The sequence below is a fragment of the Nerophis ophidion genome, linkage group LG14, assembly GCF_033978795.1.
Source record: "Nerophis ophidion isolate RoL-2023_Sa linkage group LG14, RoL_Noph_v1.0, whole genome shotgun sequence".
Lineage (NCBI taxonomy): Eukaryota > Metazoa > Chordata > Actinopteri > Syngnathiformes > Syngnathidae > Nerophis > Nerophis ophidion.
Window position 1 is genome coordinate 5,809,649 of NC_084624.1, and position 27,142 is coordinate 5,836,790.

A 27,142-nucleotide genomic window follows, 5' to 3' on the forward strand; every position below is an offset into this window, starting at 1 on the left:
AACTCTTATCATTTCAAATATTTGATCATTCTGATGAGATGTGAATCAGAATCCGCCATCTCAGCCGTTGTGTTAGTTCTTAGATTTACCGTGTTCCGCCTGCTCCGCCGTTGAGGTCTTCACCGTATCCCTGGCTCGGGGGCAGTCAGGTACTAGGCCTTTGTCAAGGGGTAACAGTAGTAAAGGGGTTAACCTGCTAGTGCCCCAAGACCCCCATAGAGGAGCCTCCATTCCCGGATGTACTTTAACATCATGTCCAGAACAACCCTACTACGGAGGTTCCATTAGCACAAGGTTATGTTCATTGTCTACAGTCTTCAATGTTTAGAAACTGTCTGCAATTCCACTTAAAATTGAAATCCAGTCAACGTAAATAACAATAAAAGGCCTACTGAAATGAGATGTTCTTATTTAAACGGGGATAGCAGGTCCATTCTATGTGTCATACTTCATCATTTCGCGATCATGCTTGATCATGACATACAAGTCATACTTGACTTGGGACCATTGCAAAATGATGTGCGTCCCAAAGTCCACCAGCCTTGGCGTCACTATAGACAGCCATTTTAAACTAGACAAACAAGTCAATGGCGTTTTAAAATCGTGTTTTTATCACCTTCGTCTTTTAGTAAAGGTTAAACCGTTTTTATCTTTTAACCTTTTTGAACAAGTCGTGCAAGCTTTTATTTTGGCTAATGCACTTTATGCTGGCATTAGCCAAAAAGCTCTCTCCCGGTTGCAGTTAGTCCAGAACGCGGCAGCAGGACTTTTAACAGGGGCCAGGAAACGCCAGCATATAACCCCAATTCTTCAGAGTTTGCACTGGCTCCCTGTTCATTTTAGAATTGATTTTAAAACATTGCTGTTTGTTTTTAAATCTTTACATGGACTGGCACCTCAATATATCTCGGACCTCATCCAATTTCTGAGGTCCGAGAGCCAGTTCCAGCTCGTGGTGCCCAAGACCAGACTTAAGACCAGGGGAGACAGGGCCTTCTCTGTGGTCGGCCCTAAGCTCTGGAACACTCTGCTCCTCCATGTTCAAACTGCTTCCACAGTGGAGTGTTTTAAGTCTCGTCTTAAGACCCACTTTTATTCTTTGGCTTTTAACACTACGTGAGTTGTGTGGTCCTCTGTCCTCTGTTGTCCTCTGTGTTTTTTATACACTTTTATTTTGATTTTACCCTTTAAAATAGTTTTTAATCATATTTGTTTTTATATTGTTTTTATTGGTTTTATTTTTATTCATTTTTTGTTTTATCCAGTCATTGGTGGAGCATAATATTGTTTTTAACATGGCTGTGCAGCACTTTGGAAACGTTATTGTTGTTTAAATGTGCTATATAAATATAGTGGATTGGATTGGATTTCGCGATATTGCCATATTTTTGCTGAAAGGATTTAGTAGAGAACATCCACGATAAAGTTAGCAACTTTTGGTCGCTAATAAAAAAGCCTTGCCTGTACCGGAAGTAGCAGACGATGTGCGTGTGACGTCACGGGTTGTGGAGCTCCTCACATCTGAACATTGTTTACGCAGCGAGGGCGATTCGGACCGAGAAAGCGACGATTTTCCCATTATTTTGAGCGAGGCTGAAAGATTCGTGGATGAGGAAAGTGAAAGTGAAGGACTAGAAAAAAGAAAAAAAACAGATGGTAGAGCGATTGAGATGTTATTAGACAAATTTACTAGGATAATTCTGGAAAATCCCTTATCTGCTTTTTGTGTTACTAGTGTTTTTGTGAGATTATATGGTCATACCTGTACAACCTGAAGGTCGGAAGGGTGTGGCCACGGGTGTGGTGACCGTCAATGTCTCCAAGGGAAGCCAGGTTTCTCGACGAAGCGAAGGCAGCCGATGCTTCCTCCACGGTGGAAGCATCCGACGGTCGGGGGCGGCGGGTGGGAGGAGGCAAGAGAGTCCGCAGCTGCCTCTTTGACGGATGCAAGAGGAATGACGCAAGCTCTCCGCTCATGTCTACGGTTAGAGCTGAGTTATTACCACCATTTTCTCACCGAAACCTACCATTTGACATGTGGTAGGGAACCATGTTCGCTTGACCGCTCTGTTCCATAGTAAAGTTTCGCCTTCAGGAATGTAAACAAGGAAACACCGGCTGTGTTTGTGTTGCTAAAGGCGGCCGCAATACACCGCTTCCCACCTACATCTTTCTTCTTTGACGTCTCCATTATTAATTGAACAAATTGCAAAAGATTCAGCAACACAGATGAAATGAGACGATTTATAACAGTAAACGATACTGGACCAAAATGTCCTCTACAATGCGTGACGTCACACACACGCGTCATCATACCGCGACGTTTTAGCATGATAATTCCGCGCGAAATTTAAAATTGCAATTTAGTCAACTAACCCGGCCGTATTGGCATGTGTTGCAATGTTAATATTTCATCATTGATATATAAACTATCAGACTGCGTGGTCGCTAGTAGTGGCTTTCAGTAGGCCTTTAACTCTATAATTTCAAATATTTGTTTTAGACCAGTTGATCTGCCGTTTCTTTTCTTTTTCTCCTATGTCCCACTCTCCCTTGTGGAGGGGGTCCGGTCCGATCCGGTGGCCATGTACTGCTCGCCTGTGTATCGGCTGGGGACATCTCTGCGCTGCTGATCCGCCTCCGCTTGGGATGGTTTCCTGCTGGCTCCGCTGTGAACGGGACTCTCGCTGCTGTGTTGGATCCGCTTTGGACTGGACTCTCGCGATTGTGTTGGATCCATTATGGATTGAACTTTCCCAGTATCATGTTAGACCCGCTCGACATCCATTGCTTTCCTCCTCTCCAAGGTTCTCATAGTCATCATTGTCACCGACGTCCCACTGGGTGTGAGTTTTTCCTTGCCCTTATGTGGGCCTACCGAGGATGTCGTAGTGGTTTGTGCAGCCCTTTGAGACACTAGTGATTTAGGGCTATATAAGTAAACATTGATTGATTGATTGATTGATTGATTCTGATGAAATTTAAATCAGGATCCGCCATCTCAGCTGTTGTCGTAGTTCTCAGATCTACCGTCTTCTGGCTGCTCCGCTGTTGAGGTCTTCACCGTATCCCTGGCTAGGGGGCAGTCAGGTACTAGGCCTTTGCCAAGGGGTAACAGTAGTAAAGGGGTTAACCTGCTAGCCCGAGCGTTTTCCGTTCGGGCTCCAGTACTCTGGAATGCCCTCCCGGTAACAGTTCGAGATGCTACCTCAGTAGAAGCATTTAAGTCTCACCTTAAAACTCATCTGTATACTCTAGCCTTTAAATAGACCTCCTTTTTAGACCAGTTGATCTGCCGCTTCTTTTCTTTCTCCTATGTCCCCCCCTCCCTTGTGGAGGGGGTCCGGTCCGATGACCATGGATGAGGTACTGGCTGTCCAGAGTCGAGACCCAAAATGGACCGCTCGCCTGTGTATCGGTTGGGGACATCTCTACGCTGCTGATCCGCCTCCGCTTGAGATGGTTTCCTCGCTGCTGTCTTGGATCCGCTTTGAACTGAACTCTCGCGGCTGTGTTGGAGCCACTATGGATTGAACTTTCACAGTATCATGTTAGACCCGCTCGACATCCGTTGCTTTCGGTCCCCTAGAGGGGGGGGGGGTTGCCCACATCTGAGGTCCTCTCCAAGGTTTCTCATAGTCAGCATTGTCACTGGCGTCCCACTGGATGTGAATTCTCCCTGCCCACTGGGTGTGAGTTTTCCTTGCCCTTTTGTGGGTTCTTCCGAGGATGTTGTCGTCGTAATTATTTGTGCAGTCCTTTGAGACATTTGTGATTTGGGGCTATATAAATAAACATTGATTGATTGATTGATTGATTGATTGATTGATTGATAGTGCCCCAAGACCCCCACAGAGGAGCCTCCACTGCCGGATGCTTTTTAACGTCGTTTTATTGCTGACATGCTGATTTCCTACCCTGAGTGCAAAGAAGTGGGTGCCGGCAGAACAGTTGACTATGGATTTGGACGTTTGGGTGATGAAGTGAAACTGAACTGGAAAAACTGCACACTAATCTGTTCCTTTACAAAAAACAGTCCTAATATAGAAACATTGAACACTCTGAACATTCGTTCGTAGAAAGCAAAGAGAGGGAGTGCCTTCCTCTCAACACCTTGCCTGGAATTCCACCGCCGTCTGCCTGCAGGCTTAACCCGCTAATTGCGGCCTGGCTTCCTGCGGTATTGTTGCATGCCTGCGGCGTGGTTTTCCAGCCACGGTTATAATAAGAAGCGGGCAGAACGGACGTCAGACTATCAGTGGAAATGAGTGGTGTGTAAATGGCCGTCTGATTTATGAGCGGGGGTTAGCGCGGTCAGGTGCAAAGGACGCTTTGAGGCTTCGCCTTCTTATTAGATGCGGAGTCTAAAAACATGGGATGGAAATAAACAGTAATTAGGATGTGTAGTTGTCATGGAATTATACAGTCGGGCTTTTGAAGAGGACTTGGGCTGGTATTGTGGTTGGTGGTGCAACGGCGACATCTACTGGTTAATAATTGTCATGACAACACATTAACTTTGTGTCTTTTTTCTCCCCCTCCTAAATCCCAAAAACGTATTAATTGGAGACTCTAAATCAGAGATGTCGAACTAGTTTTCATTGAGGACCACATCCAGTTATGGTTGCCCTCAGAGGGCCACATTTAACATTTAACAATGAGTAATATAGGAATGTACATGTATTTATACAATACTTTAAAACAGGGGTCACCAACGCGGTGCCCGTAAGGACCAGATGAGTGGCCCACTGCTGCGATGAGGTGGCGACTTGTCCAAGGTGTACCCTGCCTTCCGCCCGATTGTAGCTGAGATAGGCGCCAGACCCCCCGCGACCCCGAAAGGGAATAAGCGGTAGAAAATGGATGGATGGATGGAGTCGCCCATTGGCCTGTTCTAAAAATAGCTCAAATAGCGGCACTATTTGAGCTATTTACAAGTTGATCTTGTAACAAGTGTTGAAAGTAAAAAAATATATATATAATAAAAATGTATCACTTTATGAGTGCGGCACCTTTTGGATCCCAATTATATTTCCTGGGATTTTATTTATCTTTGCCCTTTTGTTTTCTCAAAATTAATAATGAATTAAAATCAATAGTGCCCTGCATTATTGATCTTCTATGGCTCTAATTACTAAAAACTGCATTTTTTTCCCCCCCCTTGGCCTCAGTCTGCACCCCCACTCCAGGGCGCAGGCTAAGACCGATTTTTTAAATTTTATTTTAATCTTCTATTCTTTTCTCCCCCCCCCCCCCTCCCCCCCCTTGTTTACCTGTATGTCATCTTTTTTGTAAGGGGCGCTGGAAGCCGGCAGACCCGTCAGCGATCCTGTTCTGTCTCCCTGTAATGTTTGTCTGATCTTGAATGAGATTGTGCTGAAAATTGTAATTTTCCTGAAGGAACTCTCCTGACGGAATAAATAAAGTACTATCTAATCTAATCTAATCTAATTTCAGTTTTACTATAAAAAAAACAAGTTGTCTTTGACAAAAAAGGCATTGAAACTATTTAGTTTATATACACCAGAGGTGTCCAAACTTTTTCCACAGAGGGCCACACACGGATTTTGATTTTTTCATTTTCAAACCATAACAAAATATATGGATTTTTTTTTTTTTTTTTTAAATCCTTAAGGCTACTGGGGAGCATAGAGGGTCTTCTCAGTCACTAGAATGTTAAAAATAAGTCAAATTAATATTATTATTTTGTTTAATTTAATGCTTACAGTAAATCTCTATATAAACTTGAGGTTGATATAAAGTAAAACAAATAAGGTTTTATGCCTTTTCTGTCAAAGACAACTTTGTTTTTTATAGTAAAACTGAAATATGCAGTATTTAGATAGATAGATAGTACTTTATTGATTCCTTCAGGAGAGTTCCTTTATTTAGCAATTAAAGCCCTCAAAGATCAATAATGCAGGACACCATTGATTTTAATTATTTATTAATTTTGAGTAATCACAGTGAAAACTTCAATAAAATCCTACTAAATATATTTGAGATCCGAAAGGTTCCCCGCTCATAAAGTGATGCATTTTTAGTATTTTTTTTACTTTTAACACTTAAATTTCAAGATCAACTTCCGATATATCTGTCGATTTTAAGTTTGAACTATTATTTTGTTTGTTTTATGCTCTTTTGTCATAACTTTGATGTTTTTATATGGCAACCACACAACATATGCAATATTTTTTCCACATAAAACATTTTAAATTGGTAATCTTTAAGTAATAATGCATTATAACATAGATTTTTTTGTCCTTTTTTTTTAAGCAAAGGGGAAAAAAATAAAATAAAGACAAAAGGGGAAAAAAACTTCCTGCATGGCAGCTTTGTGTCAACATTGTCACGTTTTCTCATTAGATTTCACCTCATTCCACTTTTTTTAAATGTTTTTTTTAATTTATTTTTGCAATACTGTCAATTTTTGCAATTTTTGCAGAATGTGTGGCGGGCCGGTAATCGATTAGCTGCGGGCATCAAATGGCCCCCGGGCCACACTTTGGACACCCCTGGTATACACACTTGAAATAACCCAAAATAATTTATGAGTAAACAAGGGCTACAATAGGAATAAAAATGAGCTTACTGATAATAATTATTAAGCCAAAATGTGGCCACATGTTATAAATCAGGGGTGTCCAAAGTGTGGCCCGGGGGCCATTTGTGGCCCGCAGCTAATTGCTTTCTGGCCCGCCACACATTTCTGGAAAATTATATTGCAAACATTTTTTAAAACATTTTTAAAAAGTGCAATGACACTAAAAATTGGCCCTAGTGTGTGAATGTGAGTGTGAATGTTGTCTGTCTATCTGTGTTGGCCCTGTGATGGGGTGGCGACTTGTCCAGGGTGTACACCGCCTTCCGCCCGATTGTAGCTGAGATAGGCACCAGCGTCCTCCACGACCCCAAAAGGGAATAAGCGGTAGAAAAATGGATGGATGGATGGATTATTACTTCATATCACCCTGAAGTTTTATTAGCAGTAATGACTGAGACCCTGCGATGAGGTGTCGACTTGTCCAGGGTGTACTCCGCCTTCTGCCCGATTGTAGCTGAGATAGGCACCAGCGTCCCCCGCGACCCCAAAAGGGAATAAGTGGTAGAAAAATGGATGGATGGATGGATTATTACTTCATATCACCCTGAAGTTTTATTAGCAGTAATGACTGAGACCCTGCGATGAGGTGGTGACTTGTCCAGGGTGTACCCCGCCTTCCGCCCGATTGTAGCTGAGATAGGCACCAGCGCCCCCCGCTACCCCAAAAGGGAATAAGCGGTAGAAAATGGATGGATGGATGACACTTAATAACAAATCACATTAAAATTAAGGGCCCTGCGATGAGGTGGCGACTTGTCCAGGGTGTACCCCGCCTTCCGCCCGATTGTAGCTGAGATAGGCACCAGCGTCCCCCGCTACCCCAAAAGGGAATAAGCGGTAGAAAAATGGATGGATTATTACTTCATATCACCCTGAAGTTTTATTAGCAGTAATGACTGAGACCCTGCGATGAGGTGGCGACTTGTCCAGGGTGTACCCCGCCTTCCGCCCGATTGTAGCTGAGATAGGCACCAGCGTCCCCCGCTACCCCAAAAGGGAATAAGCGGTAGAAAAATGGATGGATTATTACTTCATATCACCCTGAAGTTTTATTAGCAGTAATGACTGAGACCCTGCGATGAGGTGGCGACTTGTCCAGGGTGTACCCCGCCTTCCGCCCGATTGTAGCTGAGATAGGCACCAGCGTCCTCCGCGACCTCAAAAGAGAATAAGCGGTAGAAAATGGATGGATGGATTATTACTTCATATCACCCTGAAGTTTTATTAGCAGTAATGACTGAGACCCTGCGATGAGGTGGCAACTTGTCCAGGGTGTACTCCGCCTTCCGCCCGATTGTAGCTGAGATAGGCACCAGCGTCCCCCGCGACCCCAAAAGGGAATAAGCGGTAGGAAAATGGATGGATGGATGGATAATTACTTCATATCACCCTGAAGTTTTATTAGCAGTAATGACTGAGACCCTGCGATGAGGTGGCGACTTGTCCAGGGTGTACTCCGCCTTCCGCCCGATTGTAGCTGAGATAGGCACCAGCGTCCCCCGCGACCCCAAAAGGGAATAAGCGGTAGGAAAATGGATGGATGGATGGATAATTACTTCATATCACCCTGAAGTTTTATTAGCAGTAATGACTGAGACCCTGCGATGAGGCGGCGACTTGTCCAGGGTGTACACCGCCTTCCACCCGATTGTAGCTGAGCTAGGCACCAGCGTCCCCCGCGACCCCAAAAGGGAATAAGCGGTAGAAAAATGGATGGATGGATGGATTATTACTTCATATCACCCTGAAGTTTTTTTAGCAGTAATGACTGAGACCCTGCGATGAGGTGGCGACTTGTCCAGGGTGTACTCCGCCTTCTGCTCGATTGTAGCTGAGATAGTCACCAGCGTCCCCCGCGAACCCAAAAGGGAATAAGCGGTAGAAAAATGGATGGATGGATGGATTATTACTTCATATCACCCTGAAGTTTTTTTAGCAGTAATGACTGAGACCCTGCGATGAGTTGGCGACTTGTCCAGGGTGTACACCGCCTTCCGCCCGATTGTAGCTGAGATAGGCACCAGCGTCCCCCGCGACTCCAAAAGAGAATAAGCGGTAGAAAATGGATGGATGGATTATTACTTCATATCACCCTGAAGTTCTATTAGCAGTAATGACTGAGACCCTGCGATGAGGTGGCGACTTGTCCAGGGTGTACACCGCCTTCCGCCCGATTGTAGCTGAGCGAGGCACCAGCGTCCCCCGCGACCCCAAAAGGGAATAAGCGGTAGAAAAATGGATGGATTATTACTTCATATCACCCTGAAGTTTTATTAGCAGTAATGACTGAGACCCTGCGATGAGGTGGCGACTTGTCCAGGGTGTACCCCACCTTCCACCCGATTGCAGCTGTGATAAGCACCAGCGTCCACCGCTACCCCAAAAGGGAATAAGCGGTAGAAAATGGATGGATGGATGGATTATTACTTCATATCACCCTGAAGTTTTATTAGCAGTAATGACTGAGACCCTGCGATGAGGCGGCGACTTGTCCAGGGTGTACACCGCCTTCCGCCCGATTGTAGCTGAGCTAGGCACCAGCGTCCCCCGCGACCCCAAAAGGGAATAAGCGGTAGAAAATGGATGGATTATTACTTCATATCACCCTGAAGTTTTATTAGCAGTAATGACTGAGACCCTGCGATGAGGCGGCGACTTGTCCAGGGTGTACTCCGCCTTCCGCCCGATTGTAGCTGTGATAGGCACCAGCGTCCTCCGCGACCCCAAAAGGGAATACGCGGTAGAAAATTGATGGATGGATGGACTGAGACCCTTATGGTCCCCGGGAGCCCTAAAGGTAAGAAACAACAACAAAATCTATATACTTTTAAGGTTTGAACATGAAAAATATCAAAATATTTCAATTCAGTGGAAAAAGTTTGGACACCCCTGTTGTAAATAAAAGAAACAGAAGACTACGTCGCCATCATAGCAGCATTCCTACTTCCGGACTACAAACCCCCCGAAAGACATTGTACTCCATTACGTCACCACGCTTACGTCAGCCAATCACATCCACGATCCGCCTTACTTGTATCTTGACGAGCAGCGACGTTGCCCAATCAGCGCCTTACACCAGCCCTTACAGCCCGCCTCCTATCTTCTTGCAGCCAATGAGCGCGTCGTTCTAATTACTAATTCATTACAACGAGAGGGGAGTGACGCAGTTACCGAAAATCTGGGAAGCTCTTCACGCTCGCCGCGTATGACCTGAAATAAACCCCCCCAGTCCCGCCTCTACCTCCACCCACACCCCCGGTGGTGGGCGACCGTCTCCTCGTCACGACGCGGCGGAAGATTGCAGACACCGGGAGGCTGTATGTGCCAGTCCCCGCGCTCCCTTCCTTGGTGCCATTCCGGTTGGAGGTCGCGGCCGAGCCCGAAGGACTCGATGCGATAACCAGAGCGAGACATGCCGCAGCCCAAGTCCAGAAAAATCGCCATTCTTGGCTACAGATCCGTAGGTGAGAGCCGGGAGAGGGGGGACGACGACGCCGGGTATGTTTTATGTGTAAGCGGGCCCGGTGCCTCCGTTAGTGTTGACCCGCACACAGCATCCTCACTCGGCCCGCCAGGTGACGGCGGCCCCCGGCAAGATGGCCTCCGCTAAACCTTCCCATATCCATCCATCCATCTATTTCCTACCGCTTATACTTTTTGGGGGGCGCTGGTGCCTATCTCAGCTACAATCGGGCGGAAGGGAGGGTACACCCTGGACAAGTCGCCACCTCATCGCAGGGCCAACGCATATAGACAGACAGGCGCAGTTTGAATGCGGTAAAAAAAAAAAAAAAAGAAGATGGCTCTGACACACAGTGAGCAGGAAGAAGGCCCAATGTGATGAATGCATGAATAATAACAGCGTAGTAGGGCTGGGCGATATGGCCTTTTTTAAAAAAATATCTCCATATTTTTAGGCCATATCACGATACACGATATAGATATCTCCATATTTTCCCTTAGCCTTGAATGTGTCACGACTAGGACTCCCGAGGTGCAAAGCGAATGGAGTGGAAACAGCATGAAGGTAGAGACATATATTTTATTAACACTATAACTAAAAACACCAACAAACAAAAGGCGGTACAAAAACTTGGCTATGAAACAAAAAACTAGATGAAAGGCATCCATCCATCCATTTCCTACCGCTTATTCCCTTTCGGGGTCGCGGGGGGCGCTGGCGCCTATCTCAGCTACAATCGGGCGGAAGGCAGGGTACACCCTGGACAAGTCGCCACCTCATCGCAGTAGATGAAAGGCAATTAACTATAAACACAAAACAAAACACTTGCACTGTGGCATGAATAATGAAAAAACTTACTCGGAACAAAACGAGAACGGGACATGGATCATTGGCGTGGATTACAAGGTGCATAGCAGGTGATCGAGGGTGTGAAGGAGGTGATGTTGCCAGGACGGAGAACAGAAACAGACAGGCTTAAATAATACAGGTGTGAGACATGAGGACTGGTGAAAACTAATGGGTAGTCATGGTGACAAAACAAACCAGGAAGTAAAAAAACGGGAAATGAGTGGCCAAAAAACAAACAGAAAATGACTAAAACAAAACATGATCACATAGACATGACAGAATGAACACATGATGCAAATAATCACAGCAGTACATTAAAACATTCTTCTTCATACTGCATTAATATAAGCTCATTTTAAACTTTTATGCAGAGAGGGAAATCACAACTAAGTCAATTTAGCAAAGCTGCATTTATTAAACAGTTATTAAGCAGTGGCACAAACATTCATATCATTTCCAAAACAGAAAGTGCAAGACAGAGACATTTTAAAATTAGTGCATGATGTCACTAAGATGACATATCAAAACAACACTAAATTCAAGTGTACTTTTTGTACAGAACGCCGCTACAATAGTTGAAAACAAATAAAGTGCACTTTTTTGCATGATGTCACACAGGAAATTTCAATAACTGTCAAACTACTACGGACATTATCTCCTTATCCATCCATTTTTCCACCGCTTATTCCAAGTATGACACATAGGTCCATTCTATGTGTCATACTTGATCATTTTGCGATATTGCCATATTTTTGCTGAAAGGATTTAGTAGAGAACATTGACGATAACATTGGTCGCTAATAAAAAAGCCTTGCCTGTACCGGAAGTAGCAGACGATGTGCGCGTGACGTCACGGGTTGTGGAGCTCCTCACATCTGAACATTGTTTATAATCATAGCCACCAGCCGCAAGAGCAATTTGGACCGAGAAAGCGACAATTTCCCCATTTATTTGAGCGAGGACAAAAGATTTGTGGATGAGGAAAGTTAGAGTGAAGCCCTAATTCAGATGTAATTAGACACATTTACTAGGATAATTCTGGAAAATCCCTTACTTGCTTATTGTGTTAATAGTGTTTTAGTGAGATTATAAAGTCATACCTGAAAGTCGGATGGCTGCGGTGAACGCCAGTGTCTCTGAGAGAAGCCGAGGAGCCAAGATCACAGCTGCCTTTTTAAACTGCAGGAGAAGGTCGCATAATCCACTAAAGTCTCCGGTAAGAGCCGACTTAATATCACAATTTTCCCATCCAAAAACTTGCTGGTTGACGTAGAGAAACATGTTCGCTTGACCGCTCTGTGTTAAAGTGAAGTGAATTGTATTTATAATGCGCTTTTCTCAAGTGACTCAAAGCGCTTTACATAGTGACACCCAATATCTAAGTTACATTTAAACCAGTGTGGGTGGCACTGGGAGCAGGTGGGTAAAGTGTCTTGCCCAACGGCAGAAGCCAGGATGGCACATGCGGGAATCGAACCTGCAACTCTCAAGTTGCTGACACGGCCACTCTACCAACCGAGCTATGCCGCCCCAAAGCTTCACAACAAACAAAGAAACACCGGCTGTGTTCCGGTGCTAAAGGCAGCTGCAATCCGCCGCTTTCCACCAACAGCATTCTTCTTTGACGTCTCCATTATTAATTGAACAAATTGCAAAAGATTCAGCAAGACAGTTGTCCATAATACTGTGGAATTATGCGATGAAAACACACGACTTATAGCTGGGAACGGTGCTGGAACAAAATGTCCTCTACAATGCGTGACGTCATGCGAACACGTCAACATACCGTGACGTTTCAGCAGGATACTTAGGCGATACTTAGGCGCGAAATTTAAAATTGCAATTTAGTGAACTAAATTGGCATTTATAAACTATCAGACCGCATGGTCGCTAGTAGTGGCTTTCAGTAGGCCTTTAAGAAACATTTGAAAACTTCTCTTTTTAATAAAGCTTTTAGTTAATGCACCTTTTAAGTATAATTTTTAATCCACTGTGTATCCTTTTCATGATGTTGCCTCTGTTGTTTTCAATTGAATTGTTGTTTTACTTCACCTATGTTTTATACAGCGCTTTGTGATTTTATCTGTGAAAAGCGCTTTATAAATAAAATGTACATACTTACTTACTTTTTGAAGGTGCGCATAAACGTCAGCTTTAAATGTATTGCGGTGTGCACAAAAGCACACATTTTCTATAATATTCCATTTACTCTAATGGTGGCTCTGATCTGCCAATTTTGCAGAAACATCAATGTGAAAGAAGCAACTTTAATGACATATGCCATTTTTGATACATATAGGAGGTGCCTAGTAGGATACGTTAGGGTGGTCTGCAACCGTTCATTTCTAAAGATTCTTCCATGTGTTCTTCTTGACTGTTTTTACAGGAAAGTCCTCTTTGACTATTCAGTTTGTTGAGGGCCAGTTCGTGGACTCCTATGACCCGACAATAGAGAACAGTAAGTACTTTGTTGATATTAATTACATGTGTGAATGTCTGGATTATTCTTGCCTGGTGTTAATGGAACATACCTTATTTTCCGGACCATAAGGCGCACCAGATTATAAGGCGCACTGCCGATGAATAGTCTATGTTTGATCTTTTTTTTTTATATATAGGGCACACCGGATTATAGGGCGCATTAAAGGAGTCATATTATTATTTTTTTTGTAAATGAAAAACACTTTCTTGTGGTCTACATAACATGTAGTGGTGGTTCTTCGGTCAAAATGTTGCATAGATGATGTTTTACAGATCATTTTCAAGCCGCTTTCTGACAATCACTTCCGGAAGCGCTGTTTTGTGGGCGGTCTTATTTACGTGGCATCGTCTTCTCCCCGTCATCTTTGTTGTAGCGGTGTAGCGTGCAAGGACAGGAGTGGAAGAAGTGTCAAAAGATGGAGCTGTTTTAATGACATTCAGACTTGACCTAAATCATTAACGGAAACAACAATGTCAGCGCGGAACTCTAATAACTAAAAGTTGCTTGGGTGAATAATTTAAAGTCACTACACCGGTATGTTTTAGGGCTTTAATCGCAAGTTTACTGAGAATATAAGTAAGAACTTTACACTACTTTTGTCATGTCTGTCTGATCATGTTTTGTTTTAGTCATGTTCGGTTTTGTTTTTGGACTCTTTGTGCACTTTTGTTTGTTTTTTCACCATAGCAACCCATTCGTTTTCACCTTGTCCCTCTGTCACGCACCTGTTTTCACTAATCACCACAGTATTATTTAAGCCACAGTTGCAAGGTAGTAAGCCTGGCAACATCACCATCTATCACCTTCGATCACACTCTCCACATCCATGCCAATGATCCATGCCCCATGTCTCTTTCCAAGTAAGTTTTTTGTTATTCATGCCATTGTGCAAGTGTTTTGTTTCATGGTCATAGTTTTGCCTTTGCGATAGTTTTCTTTCATAGCTAAGTTTTTGTACCTCTGCTTTCGTTTGTTCCTGTATAGTGTTAAAATAAAATATGTCTTTACTTTCACGCCTCGCCCGCTCCAACTTTCGTTTTGCACTTCGGGAAAACAATCCACGCCCAAGTCCAAGTCGTGACAACTTTATATTAGAAATGGCAACAGCGGAGGATGAATGTCCCATAACAAAAAGGTAGAGAGAAAAAAGAAGCGTATCGACTACATCGTGTTCACAGACTGCAAAGGCACAGACTGTAAAGGCGGACACGCGCAATTTTTCAAGATTTATGCAGCTCCCAAATACAGATCAGCAGGTACCAGTATGTAAGAAAAGTTGCTGTTGCATAATATTGCGAAACAAAACGCAGGATAATATGTCTTACCTTATACACACACCATAATAATACTCCTATGTAAAATCACATCAAGCGGCGCGGCTTCATAGCTTACCAAAGTCGGACTAAAACATTTTGATAGATTATTGAGCGCCGTGTGTAATGTACTATATTTTCAATGGAACATTTAAAATGTTGGTGGTGTTTACTTGAGTCATATTGCCATCATAGTGCAGACCACTGGTATCTCTTATGTTTGACTGCCATCTACTGGGCACACTTATCATTACACCATGTACCAATTTAAATTGCTTCGAGGTCGGTAAGTATAACCAGAATAATTACTTACATTAGGCGCACTGTCGAGTTTTGAGGGGGAAAAAAATGATTTTAGTTGCGCCTTATAGCCGTAACTGTCACATATTGTTGTTGACGAGCCCCAACATGCAGAGATGGCGGCAGGCATTGTGCAGGTAAACATAATTTAACACTAAAACAGGAACAAACAAAAGACGCGCACAAGGCGGAAAACAAACTTGGCTATGAACAAAAACGAGCACAAAGGCTAACTGTGGACTAGAAACAAAAACACTTACTGTGACACGAAGGAACTATGACATGAGCAGAGTGAACAGAAGTAGACACAGCTACTACGATAAGTATTAGTGACGTTAACAGGTAGTGGTGACAATAATCCAGCACTGACTGGAGGGGAAGGCAGCTTTAAATAGTTACTGGCTGACTGACACCAGGTGTGGCCCGGTGCCAATCAGCCACAGCACTCAGGGAGACCAACAGGAAATGGACAAAATAAGAGCGCTGACAGGAAACAAAGACAAACGCAGAGGAAAAACTAAAACATGGCCAAGCTGTCAGGGACAAGCCTGACAGTAACACCCAAATAACTTTTTCAACTTGTTAATCAATTCATGGCTTCAGCCGCTTTAAAGATCCTACTCTCTACTCTTTGTAAAACACTTTTAGAGGGCTAAGAGATGCCACAATATTTTTGTGTGTCCCTAGCTTTCATGCTAATGAGCTGTGTGTGTCTTCAAGAATCGCTTTTGTGTATCTTATCAACTTTTTACACATACACTGTAATTCTGCACTTGTCCAACATAATAAATGTCATTTATCACATACAACAAAATAAAAATAAGGAGTGGGACAGGACGATGTCTTATAATCATGTTTTGTTTAGTTATGTTCTGTTTTGCTTAAGACTCCATTGTTTCCTGTTTTTGCACTTCCTTGTTTGCTTTGTTACCATGCCAACCAATTAGTTTCACCTGTCATGTCACGCACCTGTTCAATCAGCACAGTATTATTTAAGCCTGTCTGTTTCTGTTCTTCGTCCTGGCAACATCACCTCCTTCTCACCGTCTGCCACCTTCTATGTACTCCATGCCAATGATCCATGTCCCGTTCTCGTTCCGTTCAAAGTCATTTTTGTTATTCATGCCAAGTAAGTTTTAGTTTATTGTTCATAGTTCATGCCATTGTGCAAGTTTTGTTTCCTTAGTCAGTTTTGTACTTCCGCCCTTGTGCGCGCCTTTTGTTCACTTTTTGTGTAGTTATAGTGTTGAAATAAAAAGATGTCTTTACCTTCACGCCATCTCCGGTCCAAGTTCACTTGTATCTCGGGAAAACAGCCACCTGATAGTCCAAGTATTGACAGAAACAAACGTACTTTGAACGGAACAAGAACGGAACATGGATCATTGGCATGGATTACATAGAACAGGGGTCGGGAACCTTTTTGGCTGAGAGCGCCAAGAAGCCAAATATTTTAAAATGTATTCACATAAGAGCCATATAATATATTTTTAACACTGAACACAACTAAAAGTGTGCATTTTTAATTAAGACCAACATTTCTAGAGTACAATAGGTTTCTTATTCTTTGTAATAACGTTGTTATTCTGAAGCTAATTTAGGAGGGGGCGTGGTCTGCGGGTCTACAGCGAAGCGGGGTGTTACCAGGACTGGCCTCGAAATCAGCGACAGGTGTGTAAATGGCCCACCTGGGCCTTGTTGAAGAACCCCCAGGAGGACTAGCCCTACACTAACCAATAATAAATAAATTATTTCTTACCCTTAAGGCAACTTCTTGAACAGGTGCGGTAGAAAAAAGGATGGATGGATTCAAATGCATGAGCATTTTTGTATTTTTAACACTGTGATTACAAGTGGAATTATTCATTACTTATTGTGTTAAGTAGTGTCAGCTCAGATTTATCAAAAGAGTCATCAAAAGAGCCACATCTCGTTCTAGAGCCATAGGTTCCCTACCCTGTCATAGAAGGTGGCAGACGGTGAGAAGGAGGCGATGCTGTCAGGACGAAGAACAGAAACGGACAGGCTTAAATAATACTGTGGTGATTGAACAGGTGCGTGACATGACAGGTGAAACTAATTGGTTGGCATGGTAACAAAGCAAACAAGGAAGTGCAAAAACAGGAAACAATGGAGTCTTAAGCAAAACAGAACATAACTAAACAAAACATGATTACAAGACATGACATAGGTAGAGTAAAGAGCTATATAAAAACATACCATCAAGCATTTATTTACATGCATAGCTATGTGGGCTACATGCTAACATTACACTCACATTTTAACAGCAATTTCATAAAAGTGGTGAAAATGTCAAACATTTCCATTTCCAGACACTCAAGAGATTCCAGTCCAAACTTTGCCTGACTGTTTCCCCGACCTGTGTGCCTACTTTCTCTAGTGTCTGGTCGGAGCCAACCGTGTGGTTCCATAAATAATTTCACCGCGCTTAAAGTGAAGTGTCAGCGTTCCTAGCGAGAAAAATCAGCATCGGCAAATATCGATGTTTCTGCACCGGGTGAACCCACTCAAAGAACGCGTGGCAGATTTAGAAGACAACTGCTCGCCGTAGCATCTCAAGATGTGTCACGGTCTTGTCTCGTTTCTTCTTCTTTCCCCGCAGCGTTTACGAAAATGATCACGATAAACGGACAAGAGTATCATCTTCAGCTGGTGGACACAGCAGGACAGGTATCACACACTCAGGACTTTAATTACATAATACTAACCCTGTTTCCATATGAGTTGGGAAATTGTGTTAGATGTAAATATAAACAGAATACAATGATTTGCAAATCATTTTCAACCCATATTCAGTTGAATATGCTACAAAGACAACATTTTTGATGTTCAAACTTATAAACTTTTTTTTTTTTTTTGCAAATAATAATTAATTTAGAATTTCATGGCTGCAACACGTGCCAAAGTAGTTGGGAAAGGGCATGTTCACCACTGTGTTGCATCACCTTTTCTTTTAACAACACTCAATAAACGTTTGGGAACTGAGGAAGCTTTGAAAGTGGAATTATTTCCCATTCTTGTTTTATGTAGAGCTTCAGTCCGGGGTCTCCGCTGTCGTATTTTACGCTTCATAATGCGCAACACATTTTCGATGAGAGACAGGTCTGGACTGCAAGCGGGCCAGGAAAGTACCCGCACTCTTTTTTTTTTTAACGAAGCCACGTTGTTGTAACACGTGCTGAATGTGGCTTGGCATTGTCTTGCTGAAAAAAGCAGGGGCGTCCATGAAAAAGACGGCATATGTTGTTCCAAAACCTGTATGTACCTTTCAGCATTAATGGTGCCTTCACAGATGTGTAAGTTACCCATGCCTTGGGCACTAATGCACCCCCATACCATCACAGATGCTGGCTTTTCAACTTTGCGTCGATAACAGTCTGGATGGTTCGCTTCCCTTTGGTCCGGATGACACGATGTCGAATATTTCCAAAAAACAATTTGAAATGTGGACTCGTCAGACCACAGAACACTTTTGCACTTTGCATCAGTCCATCGTAGATGATCTCGGGCCCAGAGAAGCCAGCGGCGTTTCTGGATGTTGTTGATAAATGGCTTTCGCTTTGCATAGTAGAGCTTTAACTTGCACTTACAGATGTAGCGACCAACTGTATTTAGTGACAGTGGTTTTCTGAAGTGTTCCTGAGCCCATGTGGTGATATCCTTTAGAGATTGATGTCAGTTTTTGATACAGTGCCGTCTGAGGGATCCAAGGTCACGGTCATTCAATGTTGGTTTCCGGTCATGCCGCTTACATGGATTGATTTCTCCAGATTCTCTGAACCTTTTGATGATATTATGGTACTTTGAGAAAGGTTGTTCTTAAACTGTTTAACTATTTGCTCACGCAGTTGTGGACAAAGGGGTGTACCTCGCCCCATCCTTTCTTGTGCATTTTTTGGGAAGCTGTTTTTATACCCAATCATGGCACCCACCTGTTCCCAATTAGCCTGCACACCTGTGGGATGTTCCAAATAAGTGTTTGATGAGCATTTCCTCAACTTTATCAGTATTTATCGGCACCTTTCACAACTTCTTTGTCACGTGTTGCTGGCATCAAATTCTAAAGTTAATGATTATTTGCAAAATAATCAAATATGTTGTCTTTGTAGCATATTCAACTGAATATGGGTTGAAAATGATTTGCAAATCATTGTATTCTGTTTATATTTACATCTAACACAATTTCCCCACTCATATGGAAACGGGGGTTTGTAACACAAAATAATAAACACAAGCATACAGCTCACATGCACGCTCCTTCTTTTTTATGGCAAATTGCAACAAACTTGAAATGTAGCCAAATCTATGATGTGATGACATCATAGCACTTAAATACTCCATGCTGCTCCCTCAAAGGCCACTAAGGGACATATTTGGACATCATGGAGATGATGTGTTGTGACGTGAGAACCAGCTTTAGTTTTTTTCCTCTGAACATTCCATTGGATTCTGTAGTTTGACCTTTGAACCCCGTTTTGCTGCTGGCTAATTCAGCCTAAATGTCTGCAGGACGAGTACTCCATCTTCCCACAGACGTACTCCATAGACATCAACGGCTACATTCTGGTCTACTCAGTCACATCCAATAAAAGGTGGGCTTTTACTTTTGACCAGAAATATCATCTTTTGCTGCACACTGTGGGCTGATCGTATTTTGTTTTGGGTGGTGCAGCTTTGAAGTGGTGCAAGTCATCCATGAAAAACTGCTGGACATGGTGGGGAAAGTTCAGTGAGTACGACTTCTTCTCACTTTGTCCCGGCCAGCGTTTTCAAAGAAGTGTGAAACAGTCCCAACGTGCCCTTTTGGTCTCTCCTCCCCCGCCGCAGGGTACCCATCATGCTCGTGGGAAACAAGAACGACCTGCATATGGAGAGGTACGTCAAAAGCTGCAAAAAGTACAATAATATGGTTGTGACGCCCCAAAACAGCTTGTTCAGGTGTACCTAATGATGTGGCCATAGAGTATACATTGTCCAGGTCCGGGGGTCAGCAACCCGCGGCTCTTCAAAAATGTATGGAAATGGAAAAAAGATGGGGGTGAAAGTATATTTTTAGGGACCGAAAGTCCCTTTGGGACAGAGGACTCTTTTGAATTTCTAGCGTTTTATTCTTTCTTTAATGTTATTCCGCAGCTATGAGCTGTAATTTGACCCCCTTAACGTGCTTCAAAACTCACCAAATTTGACACACACACACATCAGGACTGGCGAAAAATTGCGATTTAATCAAAAAACATAACCCCAAAACTAAAAATTGCGCTCTAGCGCCCCCTAGGAAGAAAACACAGACAACACTGCTCCTAGGAAGAAAACACAGACAAAACTGCCTGTAACTTCCAGTAGGAATGTCGTAGAGAGATTAAACAAAAACATCTATGTTGGTCTCACTTAGACCTATATTTCAAATATTATAAAGCCCTAGCAAAAATCAACAGGAAGTTCCAATTCCCCCTTCAAACTAAAAGTTTTGTAAAAACCGGTCACCTTTTTTCAAAAATTTATTTAGAGACGGCGTGGCGCAGGGGGAGAGTGGCCGTGCGCAACCCGAGGGCCCCTGGTTCAAATCCCACCTAGTACCAACCTCGTCATGTCCGTTGTGTCCTGGGCAAGACACTTGGCGCCTTGCATGGCAGCTCCCTCCATCAGTGTGTGAATGTGTGTGTGAATGGGTAAAAGTGGAAGTAGTGTCAAAGCGCTTTGAGCACCTTGAAGGTAGAAAAGCGCTATACAAGTACAACCCATTTCTCATTTATTATCTCCTCTGAGCGCGTTTGTCGTGTCTGCTTCAAACTACCACAGGAGAGCGATTGAACCCTTTTGATTAAAAGTTGATGAAAGAGTTTTAATTACTGCTACGGTTTGGATTTCATCAGCCTTCAAAGAACCGCTGCGCTGAAAACCATTTCAAAGATGGCCGCCGTGCGCAGACACAGTGAGGGGGACGGGGTTTTTTATCCCCGTTTTTTTTCCGTACCGTCTGCTGCTGGTGCGCACGCACCAACATTCGTGAGGGAGGGGCTGTGATCGTCTATACCAAGATGGCTGCCAGGTGCCGTAGCTAAGCTGGTATGTTTTAAAGTTGTCGTTTGCCTGCATATCGTAAAAACAACCGTCCAATATTTTACAACTAATTGTGAACTTATAGGTGCCGACCATCAAGGCCGAGTTGCGACGAGGGAGTGTGTCGATGTTAAGATATTACGCCGAGTTGGTAAATCAATCTGTTTGCTAATAGTAGCTACTAGCCGTACCCATGTATTTTCAACGGGCGGTTAGCATCGGGTTTTAATCCCATTTCCTCCAATGTTTCTGCTCCGATTGAATTTCTGTGTATGTTGAGTCTTTATTTTGGGTACTTACATATGGTGCCTGACTGTTGTGGCGTTTTAAGGCCATCTCAGTTTTTATGCGCCGAGTTGGCAGGTCTATCTGTTTGCTAATAGTAGCTACTAGCCGTACCCATGTATTTTCAATGGGCGGTTAGCATCGGGTTTTTCTAACTTATATCTGTCAGTAGACACGTTATGGAAGGTAAAAACTACAACATTTATAATAAAAGGTAGTGTATAGTTCTAACATATCTTTCAGTAGACACGTTATGGAAGGTAAAAACTACAACATAATACAAACTACTGTATTATATACTCGGTCCCGTCCATCGCTTTAATTTTATTTGGTTTCTGTAGGAGGACAAACACGACACAAAACCTTCCTAATTGTTAGAAAGCCCACTGTTTAATATTATTTGTGAGATTATTTGGCAAGCGCCCTTTTGTCCGACTAATTTCAGCGGCCCTCGAACTCACCGTCGTGTGGACCGCGACTCCACAGTTTCTTTACATGTATATCTTTCTCCAACGCCGCCACAGAAAGACGTGTTTTATGCCACTCCTTCGTCTCATTTTGTCCACCAATCGTTTTATACTGTGAGTGAATGCACAAAGGTGAGCTTTGTTGATGTTATTGATTTGTTGTAGTGCCAATCAGGCATTAATATGCGTAACTACAAGCTAATCATGCTATTTAGGCAAATTGTATGTACATCATTATGCCTCATGTGTAGGTATATTTGAGTTAATTTAATTTCCCTTACTAATGTCCTCTGTGTATTTGATTTATATTTACATTATCTGTATGTAATATTGGCTGCCATGTTGTTCCAGACGACAGCAAACGTTACCCAGCTTGCAAAGATTGTAATAAATCCTGCCGTTACCTTTAACTTGGACACAGTCATCTATTCTAAGAAAGTAATTTCCCGGAGTTATCTCACCCTCTGAAAAGTTTTACTAATGTTTTCCAATGGCATATAGCTAATTAGCCACTTACATCATGTGTTGCCATCATTAAAATAACTTATCCATCCATCCATTTTCTACCGCTTATTCCCTTTTGGGGTTTCGGGGGGCGCTAGCGCCTATCTCAGCTACATGTCTTCATTTTTTGCAGATCCACACAGATTACGTTTTTGTATTTGTGCTCCAATATGTTCTCTTTCAACGTTTCGGGTTGCTGACCCGAGTCCTAGTCCAGTTCAGGGACTCAGTTTGCTAATCCAACTCCTTCTTTCCACCCCAGAGTAATCAGCTGCGAGGAGGGGAAAGCATTAGCTGACTCCTGGAACGCCGCCTTCATGGAATCCTCGGCCAAAGAGAACCAGGTAGAGAACCATGCGGTTTAGCACACCTGAAATTTCCGGCGGAAAATGTTATTTCAGTAACTAGACGCTGCCAGAGGAAAAAAAAACATACAAAAATGCTTTTATATTTTAAAATACTACTGCAAATGTCGGATTTTGTTGTATATTTGATGTAGTAGTAAAGAAAATGTATGAAATCAGGACATAACAGGGGTTATGAGTATTTGTTCTGTTGTGTTTATGTTGTGTTACGGTGCGGATGTTCTCCCGAAATGTATTTGTCATTCTTGTTTGGTGTGGGTTCACAGTGTGGCGCATATTTGTAACAGTGTTAAAGTTGTTTATACGGCCACCCTCAGTGTGACCTGTATGGCTGTTGACCAGGTATGCCTTGCATTCACTTAAGTGTGTGTAAAAGCAGTATATATTATGGAGGAAAAGCGGACGTGACGACAGGTTGGAGAAGACGCTGAAGGCACGCCCACAATATTGTTGTCCGGGTGGAAATCGGGAGAATGGTTGCCCCGGGAGATTTTCGGGAGGGGAACTGAAATTCGGGAGTCTCCCGGGAAAATCGGTAGGGTTGTCAAGCATGCGTTACGGCTCACTGTACTGAACAGGAGACATCTGGCCTGAAACGCAGGTTTGCACTAAAGTCAGGTGTGCAGATTGCTGATTGAAAGCAGCCACCTGCTGCAGCCGGAGTGGCGCACGCTTGTGCAGAAATACGACCATATCACACCAATTCCAAATCCTTTTACTGGCTTCCTGTTCCACTCAGGATTGAATACAAAGTCTCCCTACTAACTCACCAGTGCCTCCATGGAAATGCCCCCCCTCTACCTCAAAAATAACTACTCACCCCCAAATCCTCCACACGACACCTCTTTTCCGGACAAGCTAACCTCAGAGGACAAAGCTACGAACAATGCTCCGCCGCCCCCGGTCTGTGGAACGCTCTCCCTGACCACCTGAGGGCACCACAGACTGTAAATGCTTTAAAAAAGGCTTAAAAACCCTTCTTTTTGAAGAAGCCTCTTTTTCTTTTAGATATGTGTATACTAGTTCTAGCTCAGTGGTTCTTAACCTGGGTCCGATCGAACCCTAGGGGTTCAGCGGAGCCTCTGCCACGGAAGTATAGACACATCCGAATTATCGTGTAAATAAAAACTTCTCCCTGTCGGCGTATAACGGATACCCCCAAACAATGTTCCCTCTAATATTCCATCTGATTTGCTTGTTTTTTGTGTGATTGATTGAAACTTTTACTAGCAGATTGCAAAGGAAGAGAATATATTACATGAAACAGTGCAGTTTTACACAGTTCAGTACAGATTCTGTACAACTGACCACTAAATGGTAACACCCGAATAGGTTTTTCAACTCGTTTAAGTCGGGGTCCACGTTAATCAATTCCTGGTAATGTGTGTAAGGTGTGTAATTTGTTGTGAAATCATGCACTGTGTTGGTTTTGTTCTGTGAAAAAGCTGGTGTTCATGCACGCTTCATTTTGTGCACCAATTAAAAAAACATAAGTTTTTCTTGAATTTGAAAAATATATATATATATTTTTTTCACTAAAGAAGGGTTCGGTGAATACTCATATGAGACTGGTGGGGTTCAGTACCCTCCAACAAGGTTAAGAACCACTGTTCTAGGTATTAGTCCAGGGGTAGGGAACCTGCGGCTCTAGAGCCAGATGTGGCTCTTTTGATGACTGCATCTGGCTCTCAGATAAATCTGAGCTGACGTTGCTTAACACGATAAATAATGAAAAATTCCACTTGTAATCAGTGCTAAAAATATTGTTAAAAATATAAAACATTCTCGTGCATTTTTAATCCATCCATCCGTTTCTACCGCACCTGTTCAAGAAGTTTCGTTAATGGTAAGAAGTTATTTATTATTGGTTAGTGTGGGGCTTGCCCTCCTGGGGGTTCTTCAGACCACCAAGCACCGACATGAGAGCCTGTTTCAGGGTTATAATATGTTTTATTTTTCAATAAGTCTCTCAGTTGCTTCCCAGCAAGGTTCTTTTTGTCTTTCCTTCTCGCTCGCACTCTGGCTCCAGCTCCAGCCCCAACCGTGCCTCTCCTCCTGGCCGCTGCTTATAAACAGAGCGACAGGTGATTAGATAACAAGGCCCAGGTGGGCCATCTACGCACCTGTCGCTGATTTCGAGGCCGGTCCTGGGACACCCAAGTTTGCTGCAGGCCCGCAGGCCACGCCCCTTCCACAGTTAGCTTCAGAATAACAATGAGACTTATTATACTTTGGAAATGGTGGTCTTGCTTAAAAATGCACGCGTTTAGTTGTGTTCAGTGTTGGAAAAAAAATATATGGCTCTTACGGAAATACATTTAAAAATATTTGGATTCTGGGCCCTCTCAGCCAAAAAGGTTCCCGACCTCTCTATTAGGCTGTTTGAGTTTTTATTAGTTTTTTAATATACTGTAGCACTTTTTGTTTACTCAATGGAAAGTGCTTTTTACAAATAAAATCTATTATTATTATTATTATTATTATTATGACCTCCTTCATGTAAAACAAGGCCCCTGAAAAATAGTTGATTATGATGTCATTATTTAATTCTCAGTAATCCATCACTTAATTCCTGTAAAATTTTGCCCCGATTGTCCTTTTTTTTTTACTAAGGAATGTAGTCATGGTAACAACAGACTTATTAGGCAATCACGATGGATACAACAAATGTTTAATGTGTGTGTGTGTGTGTGTGTGTGTGTGTGTGTGTGTGTGTGTGTGTGTGTGTGTGTGTGTGTGCGTTCGTGCGACGTGCGTGCGTCCGTGCGACGTGCGTGCGTGCGACGTGCGTGCAGACAGCAGTGGAGGTTTTCCGGAGGATGATCCTGGAAGCGGAGAAGATGGACGGCGGCGTGCAGCCCGGAAAGACGTCCTGCTCCGTGATGTAGAGGCCCCCCCTCCCCCGTGGCCCCACAGGACACTGCACTGGGATATCCCGTTTTACTTGAAGGCGAGCCGCCAGTTCTCCACCTCAGCTGACTATCTCTCTCCCCCCCCCTCTTTCCTCCAAGGGTCCTAGACACCCCAATAATGTCTATTTATGGTTCTGAACACCCCCCGTTATTTATCACTGTTCCTCTCTGCCATCCATGTTTTCCTTTTTCTGTGTTGGATATCAAAGCAGGACAAGTGACGATCAGGAATTGAAGAAAAACAACAACAAAAAAGTCCAAATAAATCTTGCTTTTTGATGCAAAAGTTCCTCCTGTGTAGTGATGACTAATAACCACGACTAGAAGTAACAAAGCAGCGTCGCTCTGGTGACCAAGCGAGGGAAAGAGCGTTTTTTGGTTTTTTTTATATATATATATATACATTTTTTATTTTTGTCTACTTTAGCAAAAATGCAGGTGTCATTTTTTTTTTTTTTTGTCAGCCAAATTCCAACAACAACAAAAAAAATCTGCATCCATTTTTTTTAAAGAGTTGAAACTGTTGTACAAATGTTTTGGATTTTAATCATTAAAGCAAAAAAAAGTGGTTATGTAAAGTGCTCACCTGTGTGGACTCTTTGTGGCAAAGCACCGTTATTTACGATGGGTCCTCGAACGCATCATCTTAGTTCAGTTTTAGTTTAGTTTCACAGTCATTGTAGGCGGCTGATTGGAACAAATTGAACAATTTTCCTGGAATATACTAAATGGCCACCAGAGGACGCCATTCAACCAGAGTCCTGTATAGAGAGCGCACGACCACCTAAACAGGCGCCATGTTTGCTACCAAGGACATGAGCGCCTGTTTGATTGATTGATTGACACTTTTATTAATAGAACAGGCGTGGCCAAAGTGCCCATTCTAAAAAAATACTATAATAAAAATGTAAAACATAAAAGAGTAAACAGTGACATGTAACAAGAAAAAGTTGCAATGCAGGCTTCAATTACTGGAACAATTTCACTTTTAAATATTTTGAAGGGGCCTGCGATGAGGGGGCGACTTGTCCAGGGTGTACGCTGCCTTCCGCCCGATTGTAGCTGAAATAGGCACCAGTGACCCCAAAGTGAATAAGCTGTAGAAAATGGATAGATGGATATTTTGGGGGGATATTATTGCATATTTTGTGCGAAACAAAGTTTTCTTTCACAATAAAGGCATCAAACAAACAAAATAATATGAAAAAAATCCTAAAATCTTATAATCAAGAGTTCTACAGACTTCAGCGTTGAAAGTAAAAAAATGAAAATATACATTTGGCTTATTTTCAACACTTATTCTTTTTTTTTTATTGTTTTGAATTATTGACCTATTTAGAGTTCCAATTACGTCACGTCAAATATTTCCACTTTGAAATGTTTTGGGGGGAAATGTTGCATAGTTTGTGTGTTTGTCATTTAAATAAGGGTTTGGACATGAAGGCCATAAACAAAAAAAAAATGAAAAAATGTTATAATCAATCAATGTTTATTTATATAGCCCCAAATCACAAATG

General features: G+C 42.8%; 1 protein-coding gene across 1 annotated transcript; it reads left to right on the forward strand.

The window, feature by feature from the left end:
* The first annotated feature begins 9,754 nt into the window (after nt 1-9,754).
* Nucleotides 9,755-26,203, forward strand: rheb (Ras homolog, mTORC1 binding). The gene is made up of 8 exons (XM_061919712.1): nt 9,755-10,068; nt 13,303-13,374; nt 17,635-17,702; nt 19,542-19,624; nt 19,705-19,761; nt 19,860-19,907; nt 22,611-22,692; nt 25,509-26,203. Exons 1-8 carry the CDS (start codon nt 10,017-10,019, stop codon nt 25,599-25,601), a joined length of 555 nt encoding a protein of 184 aa, XP_061775696.1. The 5' UTR covers nt 9,755-10,016; the 3' UTR covers nt 25,602-26,203.
* The last annotated feature ends 939 nt before the right edge of the window (nt 26,204-27,142 follow it).

Bases quoted from the DNA above. Each gene is read 5' to 3' on its own strand.
- rheb (XM_061919712.1), top strand. From the start codon at position 10,017: ATGCCGCAGCCCAAGTCCAGAAAAATCGCCATTCTTGGCTACAGATCC. The intron at 10,069-13,302 runs GTGAGAGCCGGG...CTGTTTTTACAG, and splicing joins TCTTGGCTACAGATCCGTAG to GAAAGTCCTCTTTGACTATT. The intron at 22,693-25,508 runs GTAGAGAACCAT...ACGTGCGTGCAG, and splicing joins CCTCGGCCAAAGAGAACCAG to ACAGCAGTGGAGGTTTTCCG.